The 21,405-nt window shown below is 37.6% G+C and overlaps 2 protein-coding genes across 5 annotated transcripts in view; one reads left to right on the top strand and one right to left on the bottom strand.

The window, feature by feature from the left end:
• The window catches only part of FBXO8 (F-box protein 8), a 38,119-nt gene extending 29,300 nt beyond the window's left edge, over positions 1 to 8,819 (bottom strand). Inside the window, exon 1 of the mRNA XM_030879213.2 lies at positions 8,574 to 8,819. The gene's annotated coding sequence lies outside the window, so the exon portion shown is untranslated. The remainder of the gene's footprint in view (positions 1 to 8,573) is intronic.
• Positions 8,820 to 8,928: 109 nt separating this feature from the next.
• Positions 8,929 to 21,405, top strand: part of CEP44 (centrosomal protein 44) — a 59,699-nt gene continuing 47,222 nt past the window's right edge. For 2 of the 4 annotated variants that reach the window (XM_030879212.3, XM_030879209.3), the window contains exons 1-7: positions 8,930 to 9,316; positions 10,764 to 10,872; positions 11,766 to 11,813; positions 16,175 to 16,313; positions 18,917 to 19,064; positions 20,260 to 20,406; positions 20,788 to 20,910. In XM_030879212.3, the coding sequence (XP_030735072.1) occupies positions 16,225 to 16,313; positions 18,917 to 19,064; positions 20,260 to 20,406; positions 20,788 to 20,910 (507 nt within the window). In that variant the 5' untranslated portion in view covers positions 8,930 to 9,316; positions 10,764 to 10,872; positions 11,766 to 11,813; positions 16,175 to 16,224. Of the gene's footprint in view, positions 9,317 to 10,763; positions 10,873 to 11,765; positions 11,814 to 16,174; positions 16,314 to 18,916; positions 19,065 to 20,259; positions 20,407 to 20,787; positions 20,911 to 21,405 lie in introns of all 4 variants that reach the window. The other 2 variants (XM_060300057.2, XM_060300056.2) reach the window with 2 other exon arrangements.

The following is a 21,405-nucleotide window of genomic DNA, read 5'->3' as shown; positions in this document are numbered from 1 at the left end:
GGCAAAGACGATCCACCATCTGCTTCTTCATCACCAGCTCTCATCTCTTCTCCCTCTGTCACTGCTTATTACCTCCATGCTGCTCCCAGCTGCAGCCTCTCTTCAGGCTACTGTTCTTGTGGAAAGCACATACACTTTGACGTGAAAAAAGATCTGGTTCAGACTCCCACACAGAATCTGTTTAGCTTATAGTCTGTGGTACTCATTTTCCTCACCAGATAAACAGTGAATAAGTCTTATTCCATGGAACTTATAGTGGTTAAGAGAACCTAAGCCACAGGGAATTTATCATAACAGGTAGTTTTGTAGTCACCACTCAGTCCGCTTTAAATGATAACTCTTATTTATTTTGGTTCTCCCATTTCAGAGTACACCTGGTTATTCTGGACCTAATGATCTGAGTAGTTATAATCCTGGTTCCAAATTCCATTAATTGAGGATCTGTGAATTCGGAGATGCCATTTACCTTCGCTAGGAGAAAAAAATAACAACTAGTAAATATATAAAGTTAGAAGAAACTAACTTTGCTTAGGCTGACACTCTTAGCTTGGCAAATAAGGTCAAGTATTTAGTTATCAGTCAGTGATAACAGAGATACTTTTTGGCAGTTAAGTACTACCATCATCTTTAATCACTATAGACATGTTTCTAGAAATGAAAACTTTAAGACTTCATGGGACGATTCAACATATCAAGAGTCCTTATGGCGGTATCACAAAATAAATCGATTAATAAGAAAGTTCTACTCTAGATCTTTATGACATCTTCACATCCCAGGAACTTGAATTATAAAGAGCTTTATGGATAGAGTGTCAATTTCTTGGATCTTTGAAATCAATGTTACAACTGTTGAGATCTATATTTTTAAAGCATATTTCTTGATTATAAAATACGAATTAGGGGCTTCCCTGGTGGCGCAGTGGTTAAGAATCTGCCTGCCAATGCAGGGGAGAGGGGTTCGAGCCCTGGTCCGGGAAGATCCCACATGCTGCGAAGCAACGAAGCCTGTGCCCCACAACTACTGAGACTGCGCTCTAGAGCCCGCGAGCCACAAGTACTGAGCCTGCGTGCCACAACTACTGAAGCCCACACGCCTAGAGCCCATGCTCCACAACAAGAGAAGCCACCACAACGAGAAGCCCGTGCACCACAACGAAGAGTAGCCCCCGCTGGCCGCAACTAGAGAAAGCCCACGCACAGCAACAAAGACCCAATGCAGCCAAAGATAAATAATAAATTAATTAATTAATTTAAAGAAATAAATAAAATAAAATATGAATTACTCAAACATATGTTCCTTAAGATGACAATAATTTTGGAACTTACCTATCATACTGTGCTTTATTATTGTTTATTAAAAGAAATAAAAATTTAAAAATATATACAGGTAGTCCTTGCCTTGTACAATACCAAGCTAACTACTGGCTGACAGTTCCATGGGACTGTGCACAGCAAGGCCACAGTTCTAACACTCATGCATTTCAGTTTACATGGTACTGTGCAGAGTAAGAACTGCCTGGAAGTACTAAGATGGGGGACTAATTCAACACAATAGGCTACATGGAAAAATCCAATACCAAACACAGTGCCTTAGACCTACAAAGCACTCAGTAAATATTTGTTGACTGCAAGAATGGATGAATGGTAAACAATAAGAAAAACTGAATTAGATGAACCTCGACCTAAATATCACATCTTTCAAAAACTCATCAGAATGGATCATAGACTTAAATGTAAAGCATAAAAGAATAAAACTTTTAGAAAAATACAGAGAAGGAAATCTTAGGGATCTATGTCTAGGAAAAGAGAGTTCATCAAAAGTATGATCCATAAAAGTAAAAGTTGATAAAGTCGACCTCATCAATATTAAAACTTTTGCTCTTTGATAGCCCATGTGAAGACAAAAACACAAGCTACAGACTGAGAGAAAATATTTCCAAACCACATATCTGACAAAGGACTAGTATCGAGAATACATAAACAATTTTCAAACTCAAAAGCAAAAAATTAAACAATTCAATTAAAAATGAACATAATATTTACAATAGCCAGGACATGGAAGCAAACTAAGTGTCCATCGACAGATGAATGGATAAAGATGTGGCACATATATACAATGAAATATTACTCAGCCATAAAAAGAAACGAAATTGAGTTATTTGTAGTGAGGTGGATGGACCTAGAGTCTGTCATACAGAGTAAAGTAAGTCAGAAAGAGAAAAACAAATACCCTATGCTAACACATAATATATGGAATCTAAAAAAAAACCTAGGGGCAGGGCAGGAATAAAGATGCAGACATAGAGAACGGACTTGAGGACACGGGGAAGGGGAAGGGTAAGCTGGGACGAAGTGAGAGAGTAGCATTGACATATATACACTACCAAACGTAAGGTAGATAGCTAGTGGGAAGCACCTGCATAGCACAGGGAGATCAGCTCTGTGCTTTTTGTCCACCTAGAGGGGTGGGATAGGGAGGGAGGGAGGGAGACGCAAGAGGGAAGAGATATGCGGATATATGTATATGTATAGTTGATTCACTTTGTTATACAGCAGAAACTAACATACCATTGTAAAGCAATTATACTCCAATAAAGATGTTAAAAAAGAAAAATTGAACATAAGACATGAACAGATATTTCGCCAAAGAGGACATACAAATGGTACACAATCACATGATAGACGTTCAGCATCATTACCCAGGAGGGAGGTGGGTGTAGTTATAAAAGGGCAGCACCAGGGATCCCGGTGGTGTTTGAACTGTTCAGTGTCTTGACTGTGGTGCTGGATATGTGAATCTGCACAGAATCTCATACACACAGATACACATTTGAGCAAAAATAAACTGGGGAATTCTGAATAAGATAGGCGCAATGTATTAATGTCAATATCCTGGTTGTGATAGTATATAATAGTTATGCAATATGTCACTGCCTAGGGAAACTAGGCAAAGTGTACAAGAGATCTCTTGGTATATTTCTTGCAACTGCATGTGTATCTACAATTAACTGGGAAAAAAAAAGGACAGAGTATTGTACACTTAAAATGGGTGAATTTTACGGTATGTAAATGATACCACAATATAGTTTTTCAAAGAACTAGAGATTCTAATAAACACTCTAAAGAAGGTGACCAAGGACACAGCAAGTCTAGTGTCTATGACAAATAGTAACTATTTTAGATTTAAGGATACCCAACTAATTATTAAAAATCTATGACCTATGAATCACCTCTGACTTTGTGGAATGTACTGTATAGATTAAAAGAAGACAGAATCAAGGAATACGAATACTTAAGGATACAGATCTATAATAATGTTTTGACTATTTACCTAGGAAGTATCAATAACTGAGTAACGGTATAAATGCAAAAGGATTGATGTGTGCCTGTTACTTGGTCTAATAAAAAAAAAAAAACCCAGCATAAATGCAAAATACATTAAAGAAAATTGGTTTAACTACTCATTAAAAATCAAAGTACATAAACTAATGTGATTTAATTTGGATTGCTTCAATTCCAATTTTATAATATTTCTGATTTGTGGGAATAATGATCCAATTTGGTAAAAATATTTTAAAAATCAATAAGTTGTTTAATCTCCTTACTACTTAGATATCCTTGTTTCTATGAAAATAACAGCGACAATAATAATAGTACTTTTTTTACACATTGACTGGATAATTTAGAAGTCTGTATTTTTTAATCTAAGTATTTAGGCCTTTTGGTTTTTAAAATTAATATCTAGCTTTATTATGCTGAGACTAGAGAATGTGGGCTCTATGATGTGTGCTTGAGAGTAATGTGTAGGTTTTCTTGACACTGCTATTTTGGAGAGTGAATTTAAAGTTGGAGTTCCAGTTATGCCATACGCTGTATGACCTCAGATATTTCAAACGAGGTTTCTGATCTTCGGTTACCTACAAAATAGGGGAAATCACTCCTATCTATTTTACAGGATTGCTATACGCCTTAACTGAGATAACATATATAAAAGCATCTTTTAATTGGCAAAGCAGTATGTACGCCCTGACTCATTTCCTTTTTTCTAATGCGAAAATCTGAGAAACAGCTATATTTTTCTGACATATTTTGGATGTACTTTTCTCATTTTTTAAAAAAGAAATACAGTGGTAGTCTAAACAAATCTGTTGTAACATAGCACAAAGGCACTTCCACTTAGGACGCAGCATAGATTAGATTAATTACCAAGAACTCTATCAAGTTAATTATTAACGTTTATGAGAACAATACTTTTCTGTTATTGTAATGTCTTGTTCTCTTTTCAAAAGAGTAGAGTATTTCCACAAAAGAATAATAGAGATTACTTTATTAATACCTGTTGGTATATCTAATATAAAATTATCTTTAAAATATATTAAGCAGCTTTAATCAAAACATCCCTATGTAACAAGTTAAACATCAAATAAAGTACTATTCTAAAAGAACACACTGTACCACTGCTTTTAGCAATTTTATGGCACTAAGCATTCAAATAGCACATGCTGTGGAAACAAATATATGTAATAATGGATTATGCATCATTTAGATGGATGGATGACATGCAGTGGAAGATGGGAAGAGCACAAAGCAGCCTGGAGGTCTCAGGAAAGCATTCTGCTTTAAACACTTTTGTCTGAAGCAAATGAGATTCCATAAAGTCTCTTCCTGAGCAAGCAGTGTTAAATCACGGGTTTAACATGAATGGCTACTTTATGAGTGACATGAATGAGCTACTTTAAACACTCATTATAAATGGTTAGTTTTTTTCAATATTTCTTAAGTGTCTAAATAGTGGGGTTTACAAATAAGAAATTTCCTATCTCAGATAAAGACCTAAAATGTGTACCAAAAGAATTATCTCTAACATGCAAATTCTATTGCCTTAAAGATGAGGAAATTCACTCATTTATATCTTCTTAGAGATTTTCAATTTTTTTCCAATGAGAAAGTAACAACTAGATTTTTGGTTACTTTAGGTTTTAAAAACCTTTTTAAGTGTTATCATGTGATATTACTCAAAGGCATAAGAACATGGGAGAGTCTATGATAAAATATTTTATACATATATAACCAAATTGGCAGCCCAACATTTACTTCTCTACTTCCAAAAGAGCAGACCACCAAAGTAGTTTAGAACAGACTGAGTAGAGGGGAAAAAAGAAAAGAAAAAACCTGATAACCAATCACACTTCTAACATTGAAAGGCAACAACTGTAGAGAAATGAAGGAAGGGTAAGTCCACAAGGAGGCCTTTTTCAGGAGGGAAATAGCTAAGTACTAAGAGGTCACAGGGTACATTAAAAACATAAAAAAACAAAACAAACAAAAAAACTCAGTCATTAAATTTAAAGATCTGGTCCTGCAAGAGCAGTTTTTGCTACTAAAAAGCATACCATTGTAGGTTTTTTTTTTAATTCGAAAAAGATTTACAATATTACTTTGTTTTCTGAAGGTTTTTTACTGTTCTTTGATTCTGTAATGAGTGTTACCAAATGGCATCTAAACAAATGTAAACATTAAGATATCATTTAAAATGTAACCAAAAAGCAGAGAATTGGGGGCTTATTTAATTTCACTTATTTCTTCAGCTTCTTTTGCAAGAGATGTTCCACTGTCTGTTTTAACTTTCAAATAAAATAAATTTATTAAATTTCTCACTGGCATTATTTTTAATTACACTGATTCTTTAACTGCACTCTTTACTCAACCCAACTGCAATCAGCAGTGGTCATGGCAGCACATCACAACCTACCTCCTCATGGCACACCACACTCCATGCCCACTGACTGCAAAGCCATTCCTATGAGAATTGTAGAATTAAAAAACAAAACGATGTGTTTATTAATGCCACTGAACTGTACACTTAAAAATGGCTAAGATGGGGCTTCCCTGGTGGCTCAGTGGTTGAGAGTCCGCCTGACGATGCAGGGGACACGGGTTCGTGCCCCAGTCCGGGAAGATCCCACATGCTGAGGAGCGGCTGGGCCCCTCCGCAACGGGAGAGGCCACAACAGTGAGAGGCCCACGTACCGCAAAAAAAAAAAAAAAGCTAAGATGGCAAATTTTATGTTATGTATATTTCACCATAATAAAAAAAAATGGGAAAACAAAACAAAAACTGTAATTCTCACTGAATTGCTTTTACACAAATAAGACAAGGTATTAACATAAAATAAATATTGACAGGAGCCAACAGGAAAGTCAGAAGTGAGATGAGAAAACATCTAACAATGAAAACAGACTGACACAAAGCATGAGCTTGATTCAGGCTCCTTCAACTAGTTGTGAGTAGAGGGCACAATACTCAAAGCCTCACTTTCCTCACCGGTAAAAAGCGGGTTTTGAACTTGATGATCCCTAAGTTCTCTTTTTGCTATAAAATTCTATGATCCTATAAAAATGAGAAAATCCTAAAAAATTAAAATAAAAGGAAGAGGTGACGGAGATGGACGTATGTGTGCCTGTGTATGTGTATTTAGCATCTGTCCTTTCCATCTGTTTCCCCCCATGTCCATGACTTCTACAAATCACTGCTCAGGATGAGCAGATAGGGGCTCTCCAAGCATGGCTCACTTGCTAAAATCTTGTTCCTTCTTTCAAATAGCTTATGAAATCCCCTGCAATCTGCTCTTGCAGAATACATACAAACTGCTGATCACAGAGCTAAATTCCCAAACAGCCTAAACTTGAAAGCAAATATCTTTTCTCATCTCTATCTACATCACAAAAGTACTTGCCCTAAATAGAATATAAACTCATTCAAGTTTCACTGGATAATCTATGTCAATAAATGTCAGTAAAACAAAACCACGAGAAAAAAATAAAGAAATGGAGAACATAAATTTCTAGAAGTGGATGTATTTCATTAAAGTTGTTTTAAAATAGTAAGTAAAATAATTCAATGGAAATGCAACGTGAGTTGATGTATAATTCATAGACTTCATGTTAATGATTTTGACACATTATCATAGGTCAGCCAATGGATTAGCCTCAGTTTCCAAATCTGAATCAAAATGTCGGAAAAAAAGAGAGTTGTATCAATACATAGCAGTTGGTTAAGTAATGAACGATAAAATCATAAATTTGAATGACTAATTTCAATGTTTTGTGATCAAAGAAAAGGTAATTTCTTGGTAATTCATGTTTTTGTATCGTGAAATAAGGAAAATAACTATCTTTTAATTTATGCAATTCTAAGCACAATAAACACACAAAACATTCCCTATTAAACTGATAATAAGTGTAATAAATTATAAGGCATGGTTTAGCTTATCTAGTTATTACCATAAGATATTTTGTGAATGAAGTATTTCAACTGTGTTATTTTAGCAAGCACCTGTTTAAAATCTGGCAGACATCTAAGGGGCCAAAACTAAATTTAGCAGACATCTAAGGGCCCAAAACTGCACTAGTTAATTGGTTGTAACCTACTATAAATGAACTATGTTAACCTGATAGGGAGTACCTATTTAAAAGCCAAATCTACAATTTGAGGATTGACACAGTCGGGCTGGCGTTAAGCACCTGAGGTATAAAAGATGACAACATCTTTCAAACCTGGAAGAAGCATAGGCAATTTTACAGTGGGTCAAGGCCAAAACAGTGTCACAATAAACCCGGAAGCCCGTACCTTTCATTTCCAATAAGCTCATTTGGTTCACTGACAAAAGCTGTGCTGGTGATGTGCGGCCAGGTAATGCTGAAAGAAGGTGGTACCTGACATCTAAAAATGCTTAAAAAGAAACACACAAACACATTTCTGTTCTCAGACAGACCTCTCCCACCCCTATTTGCTCTCATACCAACATAGAGACTGCCACATTCTTTCTACACTAGAAAGGCTTACCTCTAGCCTTTCCTAACTTCTTTCCACCTTTAAAGCTATCTTCGCTCATGTTTATTTTGAAACCATTTCAACCATATAAAATGGCAATGGGTAAGGAATACACAGTCTCCAGTTGTGATATGCTCTGTTCACGTACACCTTAAAAACACAAACCTTCCTCTCACACATGTCATTCCTCAAGCAAAGCTTTCCAAGAAAAACAAGCAAGAGAAACAAGCAAGAGACAAGTTAAGAATCTGCCGAGTTTATAACCAAAGTTTAACAGCTGAAGCAACTGGCAATCCATCGTGACCTTAACTGGATGTGTTTGCATTCACGTTACTGTAAAAAGTATGTTAAGAGCCAAAAACTCTGCCTATGCACCAAAAACACATGCTACTTGGAAAGCAACACCTGGGCTTAGAAGAGCGTAACCTCTGCTGTTTCCCGGCTTTATTTCAGAGTGAAGCCGGTTCCTACCTGGGGTCCCAAGCTGACCTAGGGGTCCCCAGTCACCCAGGAACACAAGGAGCACACCTACTCCCGCCTCCTGACACGGATTCCTCATTTTAATTAGCCAACACCGCTGTCACTCAAGGTGCTTCGCACAGCCATTGGCCCCAAAGTCTCGCTGGTTGGCAAGTTTCTGCCAACTGGAGCACCGGTGGTCATCATTTCCGAGAAGAAAAGTAGGGGTGTACAGGGAAGAGAGGCAAGAACTCTGAAATATCTAGGGTGACACCCTTACCTGAGCGACCTGCGATTCCCCACCGCCGCCGCGACGAATCGGCCTCTGGGCGGGGGCTTTCAGCCAAAAAGAAAATGGCTCAGCCGGGAAGGGGTGCCCAGGCCATGGAGAAGCCGGTTCAAACTTTATTTGTTCACGCTGGTGGAGGTGAGGTCGGGGAGAATTCCAGAAACAGCACCTGATCCCTCCGAATTCAGCGTGCCCCAGGCTGCAGCAGCCTGAGCGGCCGACTCTCCGAGTTTTGACGTTTCCTATTGTTGCCGGAAGTGACGTCCGTATTCGGGGGCGCTTCAAGAAGAAGTATTTTTATCCCCTCGATCTACGATTCGCCACAGAGTCCCGGTCTCTCACTTCGCAGTCCGAGCCCCTCTGAGCCTCAGAACCAGGCAGACTTCGAATCTGCACCTTGGGATCGGACTGGACGTAGAAAAGACTCTCGGCAGGGTCAGTCTTCCCAGGCCTCTGTACGAACGTGCTGTGGAATCTGCAGCGGGGAATCCAGGAGCGCAGGGGAGCCGGCAGCTTGGAAGGTCCTGCCGCGGTGCGTGGCGGGCTTCCACCCGCTGCTCAGAATACAAACGGTCGGCGGGAGAAGCGCGTCCCGGTGTCGGCGTCGGGCCGCAGGGAGTCGTTGCTGGAGGCTGGGCTCCCGGGGCTCTGGGATTGCGCATGCTACCACCCCTTCTGCCCGTTGTGCGGGTCCGGAGGCCTTTGGAGCCCGTTCTTTGCTCGGCCGCTGCTGGGTGAGCGCGGGGGTGCAGGCGGGGCTGCGCCCCGGGATGGGCCGGGGTCGCCTCTCTCCGCTGCCCTAACCGAGGCCCCGGCTGGGGCGAGTGACCAGGGCTGCCTTTTCATCCTTTTAAATCAAGTGCAGGGGAGGAGAGCGCTAGACGTACCTTGCCCATGAACCCGACTGGGATATCCTTTTGATAACGAAGAAATGGGAAGAGCTCATCTTCTCAGATCAGGTTGTAACTTAGGGTGGGAAGTCCTAGACGGACCGATTTCTGCTGTTGGAGCCTCTGAGCTCAGGGGCAGTCCGGCTTCTCGGAAATACTGATGAGAAGCAAGAGCTGAGAATAGTTGATGTTTTCCTTGCTTTACATTTCCCTAGTGTTTCAGTGTTTCTCCACTTTCCTACAGGACTGTAGCTTTTTCCCTTACCGTAAAAAACAAAATCAATCTTGAAATTTGGATTCCGGAATTAGGGCTGTAGTAGACTGTTTTTCCAAAAGTATCCACAAACCTTTTAACGGTTTTATATATGAACACAGCAATCCTACAGAGTTATATACTTGACCCTTACTCCCCGTTTTCCCCAATTTTCTCCTCTATTTTTTTTTTTTTTTTTTTTTTGCGGTACGCGGGCCTCTCACTGTTGTGGCCTCTCCCGTTGCGGAGCACAGGCTCCGGACGCGCAGGCTCCGCGGCCATGGCTCACGGGCCCAGCCCCTCCGCGGCATGTGGGATCCTCCCGGACCGGGGCACGAACCCGTGTCCCCTGCATCGGCAGGCGGACTCTCAACCACTGCGCCACCAGGGAAGCCCTCTCCTCTGTTTTTGATAGATAATATTTAGCGTTATGAGCTGTCACAAACTCTTAGCCATCGACCGTCATCTTTACACCAGTCGGTGTAGTTGCTTCATTCTGAACAAAAATCACTGAATTCAATGGCATTCCATTGGGAGGCATCATTTAATGACCTCTAACAACAGTGAGATTCAACTAGATTAAAAATCTTAAAAATGCTATTTTATACCATTTCCACGATGTCTCCTGTAATAAATTCAGTGGGGCAGACCTAACTAGTAGCAGAGAACTCTCTGGAGGAAGCTAGGAAGCAATATTGAGACCATCTTAATGGTTGAATCTGTGCTACAAGCTGAGTGATATATGCTTTTGTCTTTTAATTTCTTTTTATAAGGGTTATAAAGCGAAAATGTTAAGCGATTTCTTAAAAAGTTACTTTTCATGTCTGAAACTACTATGTTAAAATGTGCACAAGTCCTAAATTAGCTTTTTTTTTAATGTCTTAATTTCTAGGGTTTTTTTCAGTTTTGTAATAGAAAAGTAAAGCCTTTCGTGAAAGTGTAGAGCAGTAGCTGTAATTTTTTTCTATAATACTCAAAAATGTTTTAACCCCTTTGTTTTTTTCTATCCTGTTTATCACTTATCTCCTTCACCTACAGATCCCAGCTGTACCTGTATCTTACTCTTCTTCAAAATATTTATTCTGCTGGTACTGAAGAGGATGTGTTCCAGGGACATACTTTGTTGACAGAAATTCCATTACCAAAGGTAGAAATAATGAGATATTGGTATATGTTACAGGACTTCAGAGAAAGGAAGGACGGAAAGATACCATAAAGTGTTAAATGAAACAAAAATTCCATGTACCGCAAAGATGGAACATACATCTGAAAGGATTAAAGGAAGTCTGTGGGAAGAGATAAAAGTTATAGAATGTCTTAGGAGAAAAGGTCCCCCTAGAAGAATTGTGTTACAATATGTGGGTCTGGAACTTAAAACGAGATAACACCTACTATATTGGCCAGGGGCAACACCCAAGAATATATATCTTTTTGCATTCAACAACCGGATTAGTTCCCACTTTGTCTTTCCCAGGAAAATAAAGGCTGGGAAGTCATCTTCAACCGCTTCCATATGCACATAAATCCCCCAGTTATCCTAAAAGATGTTAAAGAAGGTTTACCCTTCTTGGCCAGTATATTGTAGAATGTAATTTTTAGGATCACTTCCTCTTTTCTCTAGTTCCCTCCCATTTGACACTACTTGAAATTCCCTCTGCCTAAAAATGTGTTTAGTTGAAGTAATTGGTCGGCTGAAAAATATTGACTAAAACCCACACGTGAGCATTTAAAAGTATATTCAATAACGTGTTCTTTACCGTGTTGATAAAGGAGAGGAAGCTTAGAACAGGAAGATTCTATGTTCTTTAAGAGGAGGAAAGGGTACAGAGCTGGGTGGCCAGTGGCTTAAAATAGAAAGCTTACTAAATTTAGGATTTTGCAAATTGCTAGCCCACCTCTGATTATGTGTAGATATAGGGAAGGTGTGCAAGAAGGTGATTTGTATCCTAGGCAGCTGCTGGGATGTTGACTAGGGGGAAATGACCGTACTAACTCTACTCACCTGATTTATGTGTTGTTCTGTTTTGTTTTTAATGTCAGTGAACTCATTTTAGAGGAGCTTCATTCCCAGAGAATTCAATACTCAAGGTATTGTTATATATTATTCTCCTTCTATGAAGTGTCCATGGATAGTTACAAATACTAGCTATTTTTAAGTGCGTTATTGAGCTTTGCCTCACTGGCTGATTGACTTACAGTTTAGAAGCCCTTTGTCTCTTTCTAGCAAAAGTCCTTAACCATTTATTTACCTGTTTAGTTTAGGAAGCTCCCTTGGGAATAACCTTTGAGAATCTAGTGAAAGCCCTACACCATGCAATAAAATGAGTCATTTAAAAATATAATTCCATGGTATCATTTTCTTTGAGATTTTAAAAAATGAACCATTTAATTTAAAATCCCAAATATTGTTCATGTCTTTTGGTGCACATCAATGTACACACGTATTCTGTTATTTGTATTCATTGGCATCATATTCCTGTTTCATGGGCCCTGAGTATGTTAGTAGGTATCACTAATAAGTTTCCCAAAGTAATTGTACTAATTTACCCTTTCACACCATTGTGGTTTGTTTCAAATGCTCTGCAACCTCACATTTCGGATTTACTTTGTGATTTCCTAATGATTAATGAGGTTGCGTATCTTTTCGCATTTACTGTTTTGTAAAGTTCCTGTTCGGATCTCTTTATCATTTTTCTATTGAGTTGTCTTTCTTTTTCTTATTACTTTGTAAGATTTTCTTTTAGCTATGAATCTTTTTGTTGGTTGTATATATTGACAGTATCAACTTCCACTCAGTGGCTTTTCTTTCCACTCTCTTAAGGGTATCTTTTGATGAACAGAAGTTAGTAAGTTTAATGTGGTTCATTTTATCAGTTATAAGACAAGAAATCTTTTTCTGCCTGAAGATCATAAAGATATTCTACTCTGTGATCTCCAGAAAGCCTATTTGTCTTACATTTTACATGTAGATCTTCAACAACAAACCTGGAATTAATTATGAAGGATGTGAGGTACCCTTTACATCAGGGGGTCAGGATTTATTTATCCCATTTGGATATTCAGTTGACACAGTACCATTTCTTGAAAAAGAGCATCCATTTTCCAGGGTTACTCTGCATCAACTTTGTCATAAGTCTAGTGTCATTGTATGCATGGTCTATTTCTGTACGTTATTCCATTCCATTGTTCTGTTTGTAGATATTTTCAATAATTCTAAATTTAACTTTATAATGAGTCTCATTATCCAGTGGTTGAATTTTCCAATTTTGATTTTCTTCAGCATTGTGTTATTTATTGTTTATCTTTTGCATATCTATGCAAATTTTGGAATCAGCTTGTCAATTTCCACCTTTAAAAAACTGCAGGGAGTTTTGGGGAGGGATGGCATGGAGGGAATACATTGAATTATGGATCGACTTACTGAGTCTTTAAATCCTTGCTCAAGATGTAGACCTCTTATTTAGGGCTTCTTTAATTTATCTCAATGAAGTTTTCTGGTTTTTTTGTTTTGAGGTCTTACAGATCCGTTTTAGACTTATTCACATGTTTATGATATTGGAGGCTAGTGAATTATTTACACATATATTTTTTAACATATTTAAACATAATTTAGAAATTATTTGGGTAGTACAGAGAAATACAATTGATACTTGTATATTGGCCTGCTATCCAGCAGCCGTGCTAAATCCATTTGATTTCTTTTGGATTTTTTCAAATACAGTTATGTTGTCTGTGACTAATGACATTTTTATTTCTTCGTTTTTAGTCTTTATTCCTTTTATTTCTTTTTCTTGTATTTTTGTACTGTCTAAGACCTCTAGTACAGTATTGAATAGAAATGGTGAGAGTGGATAAGCTTGCCTTTTCCCAGTCTCAGGAAGAAAGCTTTCAATATTTCACCTTTACATATGATGTTTGCAGTAAATTTTTTGTAGATATCCTGCAGATAACTGCAGGCAGTTCCCTTCTATTCCTAACATACGAAGAATTATATCCTAAATGTTGAATTTTATCAAATGCCTGATTTTGTTGTTTTTGCTGTTCAAATTGTTTCAGCTTTGACCACTGGAAGCTGCTTCGTTTGGTTCCTGTGTCCCTATGACATACGTGTGGGATTGGTTTGTTTGTTTTGTGTGTAATTTCTTACTTTCTAGAATTATATAATGCCTCAGGCTCATCTCATATTTCCTGACCCAGTCCTAGAATTGGCCATTTCTCCAGGAATCCAGCATTACACATATTCTGCATCTATATTAAGCTAAACATGAGTTCATACTTGCATGTCTAACTAAACCATGAGGTGTGGCTCATTTCAATCCCGTCCCCTTGCTTATCTGTAAATTCTCACTCCAGCAGTGCGAATCCTGGCTTCTACTAGTTAGCCATCCATTTGCTTAATTGTTTAATTCCAGCATATATGTGGAATTAACTCATATGTACATGGGAAACAACTTTATACACTGGAGTACAGTGTTTCTGTGCAGCTCATTTTGCCTTTAGTCTCACAGGCTCCACTCATTCCCAAAGTTACTTAGCAGCTTTTCCATCCACCCGCTCTGTGAGGTAGCTTTGCACATTACCTGTATGTGACCCTCCCTCTTACCTCTGAATCCTTGCAGCCGTGATCTCTGTAGTTTTTATTGTCTCTACAGTTTTGCCTTTTCCAGAATATCATAAAATGGAAACCAAACAATATGTACCCTTTTCAGACTGGTTCCTTTTACTTAGCAATATGCATTAAGGTTCATTCATGTCTTTTTGTGGCTTCATAGCTCTTTCTTTATTGCTGAATAATGTCCTGTTGTATGGATGTGTTAATTTTTTAAACTCATTTGGCTATTGAAGGACATCCTGACTGCTTACAGTTTTGGGTGATTAGGAGCAGAGCTGCTGTAAACATTTGCGTGCAGGATCTTGTATGTGCATTAAATTTTCAAGTCACTTGGGTAAATAACTCTAAGCACGATTGCTGATTGTATGGTGTTTAGCCTTGTAAGAGTCTGCCAAACTGTCTTCCAAAATGGCTATGTGATGCGCGTTCCCACCCACCAAAAATGAGAGTTCCTGTTGCTCTGTATGCTCATTAGCATTTGGTACTGTCAGTTTTTTGGATTCTAACCATTGTGATAGATATGCAGTGGTATCATTTTTTAAATTTGTAATTACTTAAAGACATTTGATGTTGAGCATCTTATATGCTTATTTGCCATCTGTGTATCTTCTTTAATGAGATTTTCAGATATTGCCCATTTTTAAATCGGGTTGTTTGTTTTCTTACTCTTACATTTAAGAATTCTTTGTATACTTTGGAAACAAGTCTTTTATCCAGTACGTGTTTTATAAATATTCTGTCTGCAGCCTGTCTTTTCATTTTCTTAACAGTGTATTTTGTAGAACAGAAGTTTAATCTTAATGAATTCCAAGTCAATTTTTTTATGGGTTGTGCTGATATTTTCTAAAAACTCATTGCTAAACCTGGGGAATCAGAGGTAGTTGCCTATAGCTGAGCAAGTTGTATGTGTCTGGGGGTGGGGGGTGGGAGGGGAAGCAGAGGGAAAGTAGAAATCTAGGGTTTAGCACCTTCTTATACGGACTTTCAAATAATCGTTCTTATTTCAAGGCCGTGACCTTACCCTTCAACCTTTCAGAAGTATCAGGTCCCCTCATTTCTGAACCTGTTGCTGTTGTTGGCTTCCTTCTAAACAGGAGGATGGGATTGACCTACCTTTGCTCTGCTAGGTTGGTTATCACCCATCCATCCGTTTTCCATCTTCCAGAATTTTGTTGACACATCCTTTGTCATGTGGAATCCCCTCTAGTTTTCTTTACCCTGATGAGTATATATGGTTTCTAATCATTTACTTTCATTTTAGTGGTGTTTAGAAAAGGGAATGAAGGTAACATGCATTTAACCAGCTTCCATATTTAACCAGCTGAATTCTGAATTTGTTTTAACTTATCTATTTTTATTTTTTAAGCAAACGATCTGATTTACAACTATGTAAGTTCAGAACCCTGGGAATACTGACCAAATCTGTGCTAAATTTCTTTGTCTCCATTTCTTACTGATTTTTATTATGTACCCTTTATAAGCATCCACAATACTCATTGGTGGAGATTATTTTAGGGTGATATGTCTTCCCAAATTGTACTTTGTTGTACCATTAAGTATTTGGGACAGTGTCATATAATATCAGACACACTGTTAGAAGATGAACATAAGGCAAACTTATTTTTTTAGTGAAAAAATATTGAGGGGGAAAAGTACACCTGACATTCAGGAATATATGGAAGATACAAAACAGTACTACACCAGTAGGGAAGATGAATTAGGGGAGAAATAGCTAAGATAAATATGGTAAGTGTGTATGAGATTGAACAAAAGATATTAGAGAAGCTTCAAAGATACAAAGAGTTGAGCAGTGTTTCATGGATTTTTTTTTTTTTAGGTGAAAAATTAGATAATTTCCAAAGCTGGAGCTGAATCAAATGTTAAATAATGGCAACAGGTGACTTAAAAAGAAGCTTACGGAACCTAGAACAAGTGCTTCGCTCGCTAAATTATCCTAGAGAGGTGGATTGTGTAGGGTGAGCTACAATATCAAACTTCTTTGTATTATTTTCAGTAATGATGTGAGGTAATGCTTGACATGAGGGGAGTATCTAAATAAAAATCTAGATTTTATCTGGGTCCTTTAAATTTTTTCCTTGAAATGACTAAGAGATTTTTAGAAAGCAGTTAGGAGTTTGTTTCTAAGTAGGAATTAATGAAAAATTCCAACTCAGGAGATTTAAAACAACTTTTAGAAGTAGAAGCACAATATTGTTAGAATCAGGTGTGGTCTCTGTACAACATTTAATCTCACGGAAGTGTAATGGATTTCATTAGTTCTGTAATTTACCACCCTCGCACACTTAGTTGGGTGGTATTCCTTTTTGATTCGGGAGATTCTAGTTAATAGATTTCTTATGACAATTTATACCATGCTTGAAGATTGTTATTAAGCTATCTCACTTAAACCTTTTGCTTTAGTTTCCACTTTCCAAATGTGACTTACTCGCCTTTGTAGAATGTCACAAGGTACATTTCTTCTCTAATTCTGCCAACCTAATACGGTACTCCCATCATCCTCTTATCGTTTAATACCTCTTTTTCTTCCTCCCTGGGATGGCTTAAATGTTAAATGTTTCGCCCCACTGGTTAAATGTTTCCCCCCACTAGAATGCAGCCTGACATCTGGGGCGTTTTGTTTAGTTCACTGCAGCCCCCCACATCTAGAACTGCCTGGCACATCTTAGAAGCTAATTAGACATTTATTCAATGACTGTGTCGAGGGACAAGTCCAGATTAGGCATATGTTCAAGAAGTGAGGGAAACTGGGTTGGTTTAACGCAGTAGAATCCTAGATAGTCTTGTAAACTAGGGAAAGCTAACCAAGAGAAGGCTGCGAGTGAACGGATACTGAGGAGACTAGGGAAGGTGTAGCTCTGATGACTGTTATTACGAGCATCATATGTGAGAAGCAGAAGGCATTCCCTAGTCTGCTCCCACGGTGTGTACCAGTCATATACTGGTTCCTCAAAACAGGGAAATCTCTACTCTCCAGACTGGCAGGGGCTCAGTCAGTTTGAGTAGCCAAGTTTTCTTCTTCCCACTTTAAGTATTAACATTTTAACAGACATTTTGGATAGGAATAATTCTAAAATATACTGATGATTCTCCTGTCTTCTGAATACAACTTTCAAACATTTGATTTTCTTATTGACCCAAGAGTATCATTAAGAGCAAGTTTAGATTATCTTATAAGACAGTAATGTCTGCAGGGTTTATTGAGACGGGTAGTGCTACTTGCTGCTGCTTCAGGTTGCGCTCCCCGATCCGACATGCACACATACACGTACAGATACACATTCCGCGTATTTTGATTCTGTATACTTTTTGCCATTTTAAAATTTTTTCCTGACATCTGCTGTTTTTCGTGTTGGCCTGTCAATTTATAATGTCTGTTTCTCTTACTGTTTCTAGTCTAAGTCCTTAGAAACTAGGTAACCAAGATTTTTGAGATTGTTTAATTTAAGAGGTATTAAATGCAGACCTGACTGTTTTCTATTCATAATGTGGATAAAATGGACACATTTTGCTCTAAAAAAGTACTTTTTCAGTTCCTGTTTTGAACTGTCTTACAGAGAGACAAGGTTGCTAGAGCAGTTTTCTCATTGGGTAAGTTATAATTTTACCCACGAACATAAAAGAGAAACAATTTATGTTTGTCCTGCAAAAAACAAAATATAATCTTATCATATTTGTTCTCTGCCTTATTGAAAAAAATTGGGCAGGGATGGGGAGATTTATGTATGTGTTTGAATTTTGTGGAAAACAAATGTTCTAAGTAAGTACATTATCGCATCAGTTGAACAAATACTTTCTGTGCCTTGTTGTGAGAGAATCAGTGAAGGCACTTCTTGAGAAACAAGATCTGTGTGTGGAGACAGTTAGACAACAGTACAAGGCAGAGCATCAGGTGTCAGATCCTGAACACCTGGGGAGTCGTTCTGAGAGAGATCCTTGTGGATAAGAAAGATGGCTTCATGGGAGGCTTGAGATTTGACTGATGATTCACAAAGAATGAATGACAGATAACAAGAGTAGGATACCTTTCTGGGCTGGAGGAATTAGCGTAAGCTAATAAGGTAGATTCCAAATGGGCCTGATGTCAGGGGAAGATAGTAAACTGGTCAGCCTGGTCACAGTTGATAGCTTTTCCAGCCCTGTTTTCCTCATCTGTAACTTAGAATTCCTAATATTTTCCCTTTGCAGCTTTGTGATAAAGAGCAAGTGAGGTAATGTGAGAAGTGTTTGCAAAACCGTAAAGCCTACTTGTGTACTGTAAGACCGTACATTTGCTTTATTAGTAGGAGAAAATGGACTAGATCGAGTAAGGCTAAGCTTTGGAAAATCAATAAATACTGTGGTAAACAGACTGTTGGTACTAAAGAGTTTTTGTTTCATAGTTAATTTGCCTACACTGGTTTAGAGTAGGGGATGGAATCTAAAGGGTCTTGTGCATCACCTAATTATTATGGCTATTGTGTTAAATTATGAGTTTTTGACAGCATTTCTTTTATTTCCCTGATTATCCAACTTTGTGGCATTAAGCTTATTAAAAATCTTTTTCTGTTTTTCCTAACAGTTTGGTAAAGGGAGACACAGCAGCCTCTCTGCCCATCATCAGCTATTCCCTTACCTCATATTCACCTTATGTAGCAGAACTTCTGGTGGACTCCAATGTAGAGCTCATAGCAAAGAATGACTTACGCTTCATAGATACTGTCTACAAGGTACTTTGAATTTATGAAACAATAATTCTTTTAGAAGTCATTGAATGGTTTTCTTAAGATTAATGTTATTATAACTCAAATATATGCCGCATACATAGTTGACAGAGTATTTTCAGATGCATTTATCTCCTGTAAATGCAGTCCCTGTTATAATCAAGATGCAATTCAAGTTTGCTGTATGTGTCATACTCTAATGAATATGAGGACTGGTAATTGTCACTGGTTATCATTTGCCTTTTTTATATCAAATTTTAGTAAAATTTGGTATACTGGCAGAAGTTAGAGAGAAGTGTGGTTTTAGTGAGTAAAGTTTGTGGTTCAGAAAATTGTGAGTTAATTTAGTTGTTTATAAGAAGGAACTACAACTTATGTTGGAACAACTTGTGTTCCTTGAGGTCTGAAACCATGTCTTATTATCTACTCTAGTACCTGCACTTGTACTATATGTATCCTGAACTTAATCTCATGTTTGATTTTTCAGAACCCTACTTTGTATCATTAATTTTTGTTCACGTACTGTGGTTTTCTTAACCTTTTTAAAAAAATAGTAAAGCCCATTTATCAAATCAAATCTTGATTTTTTTCTTTTTTAGGTAGAGTTTGATGAAATGGTAGCCTTTAAATATAGTCTCTGTTTAATCTTCCCTTTCTTTGTCTCTCACCCCAGAAAGCTTCCATGGAAGCCTGAGAGGCACTTCTAGGAAATCCCAGGGTCCACAGAGTAGGTTTTGAAAATTACTGGTTTAATCTGTATCTCTCATTTTATGCATGAGAAATCGAAACTCAGTAGCCTACCAACTTGTCTAAAAATCAAGTCATGATTTCTATAAACAAATAGAACTGTGGTTTTCTGATATCTGCTATAGTAATCTTGTTCAGCGAGCTAAGGAGTTTTTTTGGGTTTTTTTTAGTACCTATGAGGATATTTGAACTTTTTATATATTTTTTCATCTCTCTGGACAGCTATCTATACTCTGATACATCCCTAGCTAACTGTTTCCTACCTGTTCTCCTACCTGGTCAGGACTCACAGCACCCCTACAGGTTTCTTTAGTGCCCTATATATAATGGCTTAATCCTCCCCTCTCGCCTCTCAAAAATGGCAGTACATCCCTGACCAGGTGGTCATTTATAATTTTGGATTTTTGAAAGAAATTGCTCCCAATTATTTCATTGATCTGTTTCCTCTTTACAGCTTCTTCGTGATCTATTTAATTATAAACCAATCTTGACGAAAAAGCAGTTTCTCCAATGTGGATTTGCAGAATGGAAAATCCAAATTATATGTGATATTTTGAATTGTGTGATGAAAAAGCACAAGGAGTTGAGTGGTCTTGAGAAGGTAATTTTATTAATAGATTTTAACTTAGGCTAAGTTGCTATATTTTAATGTTAAAAAGTCAATACCCTAGTCAGCAAATTAATGCATAGTGCAATTACTGCACTATTCACAGGTCTGGGTAACCTTACAATGCCTGATGTTTGCTTTAAATACTAGTGACTTGTTTTTGCACATTTGTGACTTGGAGCTACTAGTCCTAAACTAATAGTTCAAACATAATACATTTTCATCACTTTGTAATTTTCAAGAGACGTGTAGTCTCATTAGACTCGGCATTATTTGGCAGTCACATTTCATATGAAAATTTAAGTGATAGGGGAATTTAATATATACATCATGCTTTCCCACATAATTTATGACATCTTAATACTTTTTTTTTAGGCTCCATCACAACAAAGAAAAAAAATCAGTTCTGCTAAGTCAGAACCTTGTTCAAGCGCTGAGAAGACATCAACTGAACCTGTGGGCATTGACGTCACTGGCAGGTTTATGACTTCGGGAAAGGTGGGAAAATACAAAGAGAATGCATTGTGTAGTGTTAAGAGTTACCTACCTAGTCAATCCAACGTATAAGGTTCACTTTTCTGACTAGCATCTGGTAAAACATTCTGCTTAGACATTAGAGTGTAAGGATTTTTAACAGAGCATATCACATATTATCTGGGAACATTCCTAAAGTTATAAGAAGAGGGTAGAAACGTACAACTGAACAGCCTTTCTCTTTATATTTCTAATCTTTAATTCTGCCTTTTGTGATCATGAACATTTGCACTTAATTACATACCTAGTCTTCCTAAAGACCCTCCCTTTACTTACAGTGATAGGTCATGATTTACGTACATTCGTATTTCTATACCAGGACTGTGAATTATCCAATGATTGATAGTTCCTTAAATCTATAATCTGGTTTTGGGGTAGTGTTTTGAATATTTTCTCTTTGTTGGTAGATATCTTCCCTGCCCTTGTCTGCTTCAAGCACCTGTGGCTGAATGAGTCCAA

The sequence above is a fragment of the Globicephala melas genome, chromosome 6, assembly GCF_963455315.2.
Source record: "Globicephala melas chromosome 6, mGloMel1.2, whole genome shotgun sequence".
NCBI lineage: Eukaryota > Metazoa > Chordata > Mammalia > Artiodactyla > Delphinidae > Globicephala > Globicephala melas.
Note: the sequence above shows the minus strand (reverse complement) of the source record. Positions and strands in the feature narration are given on the sequence as shown.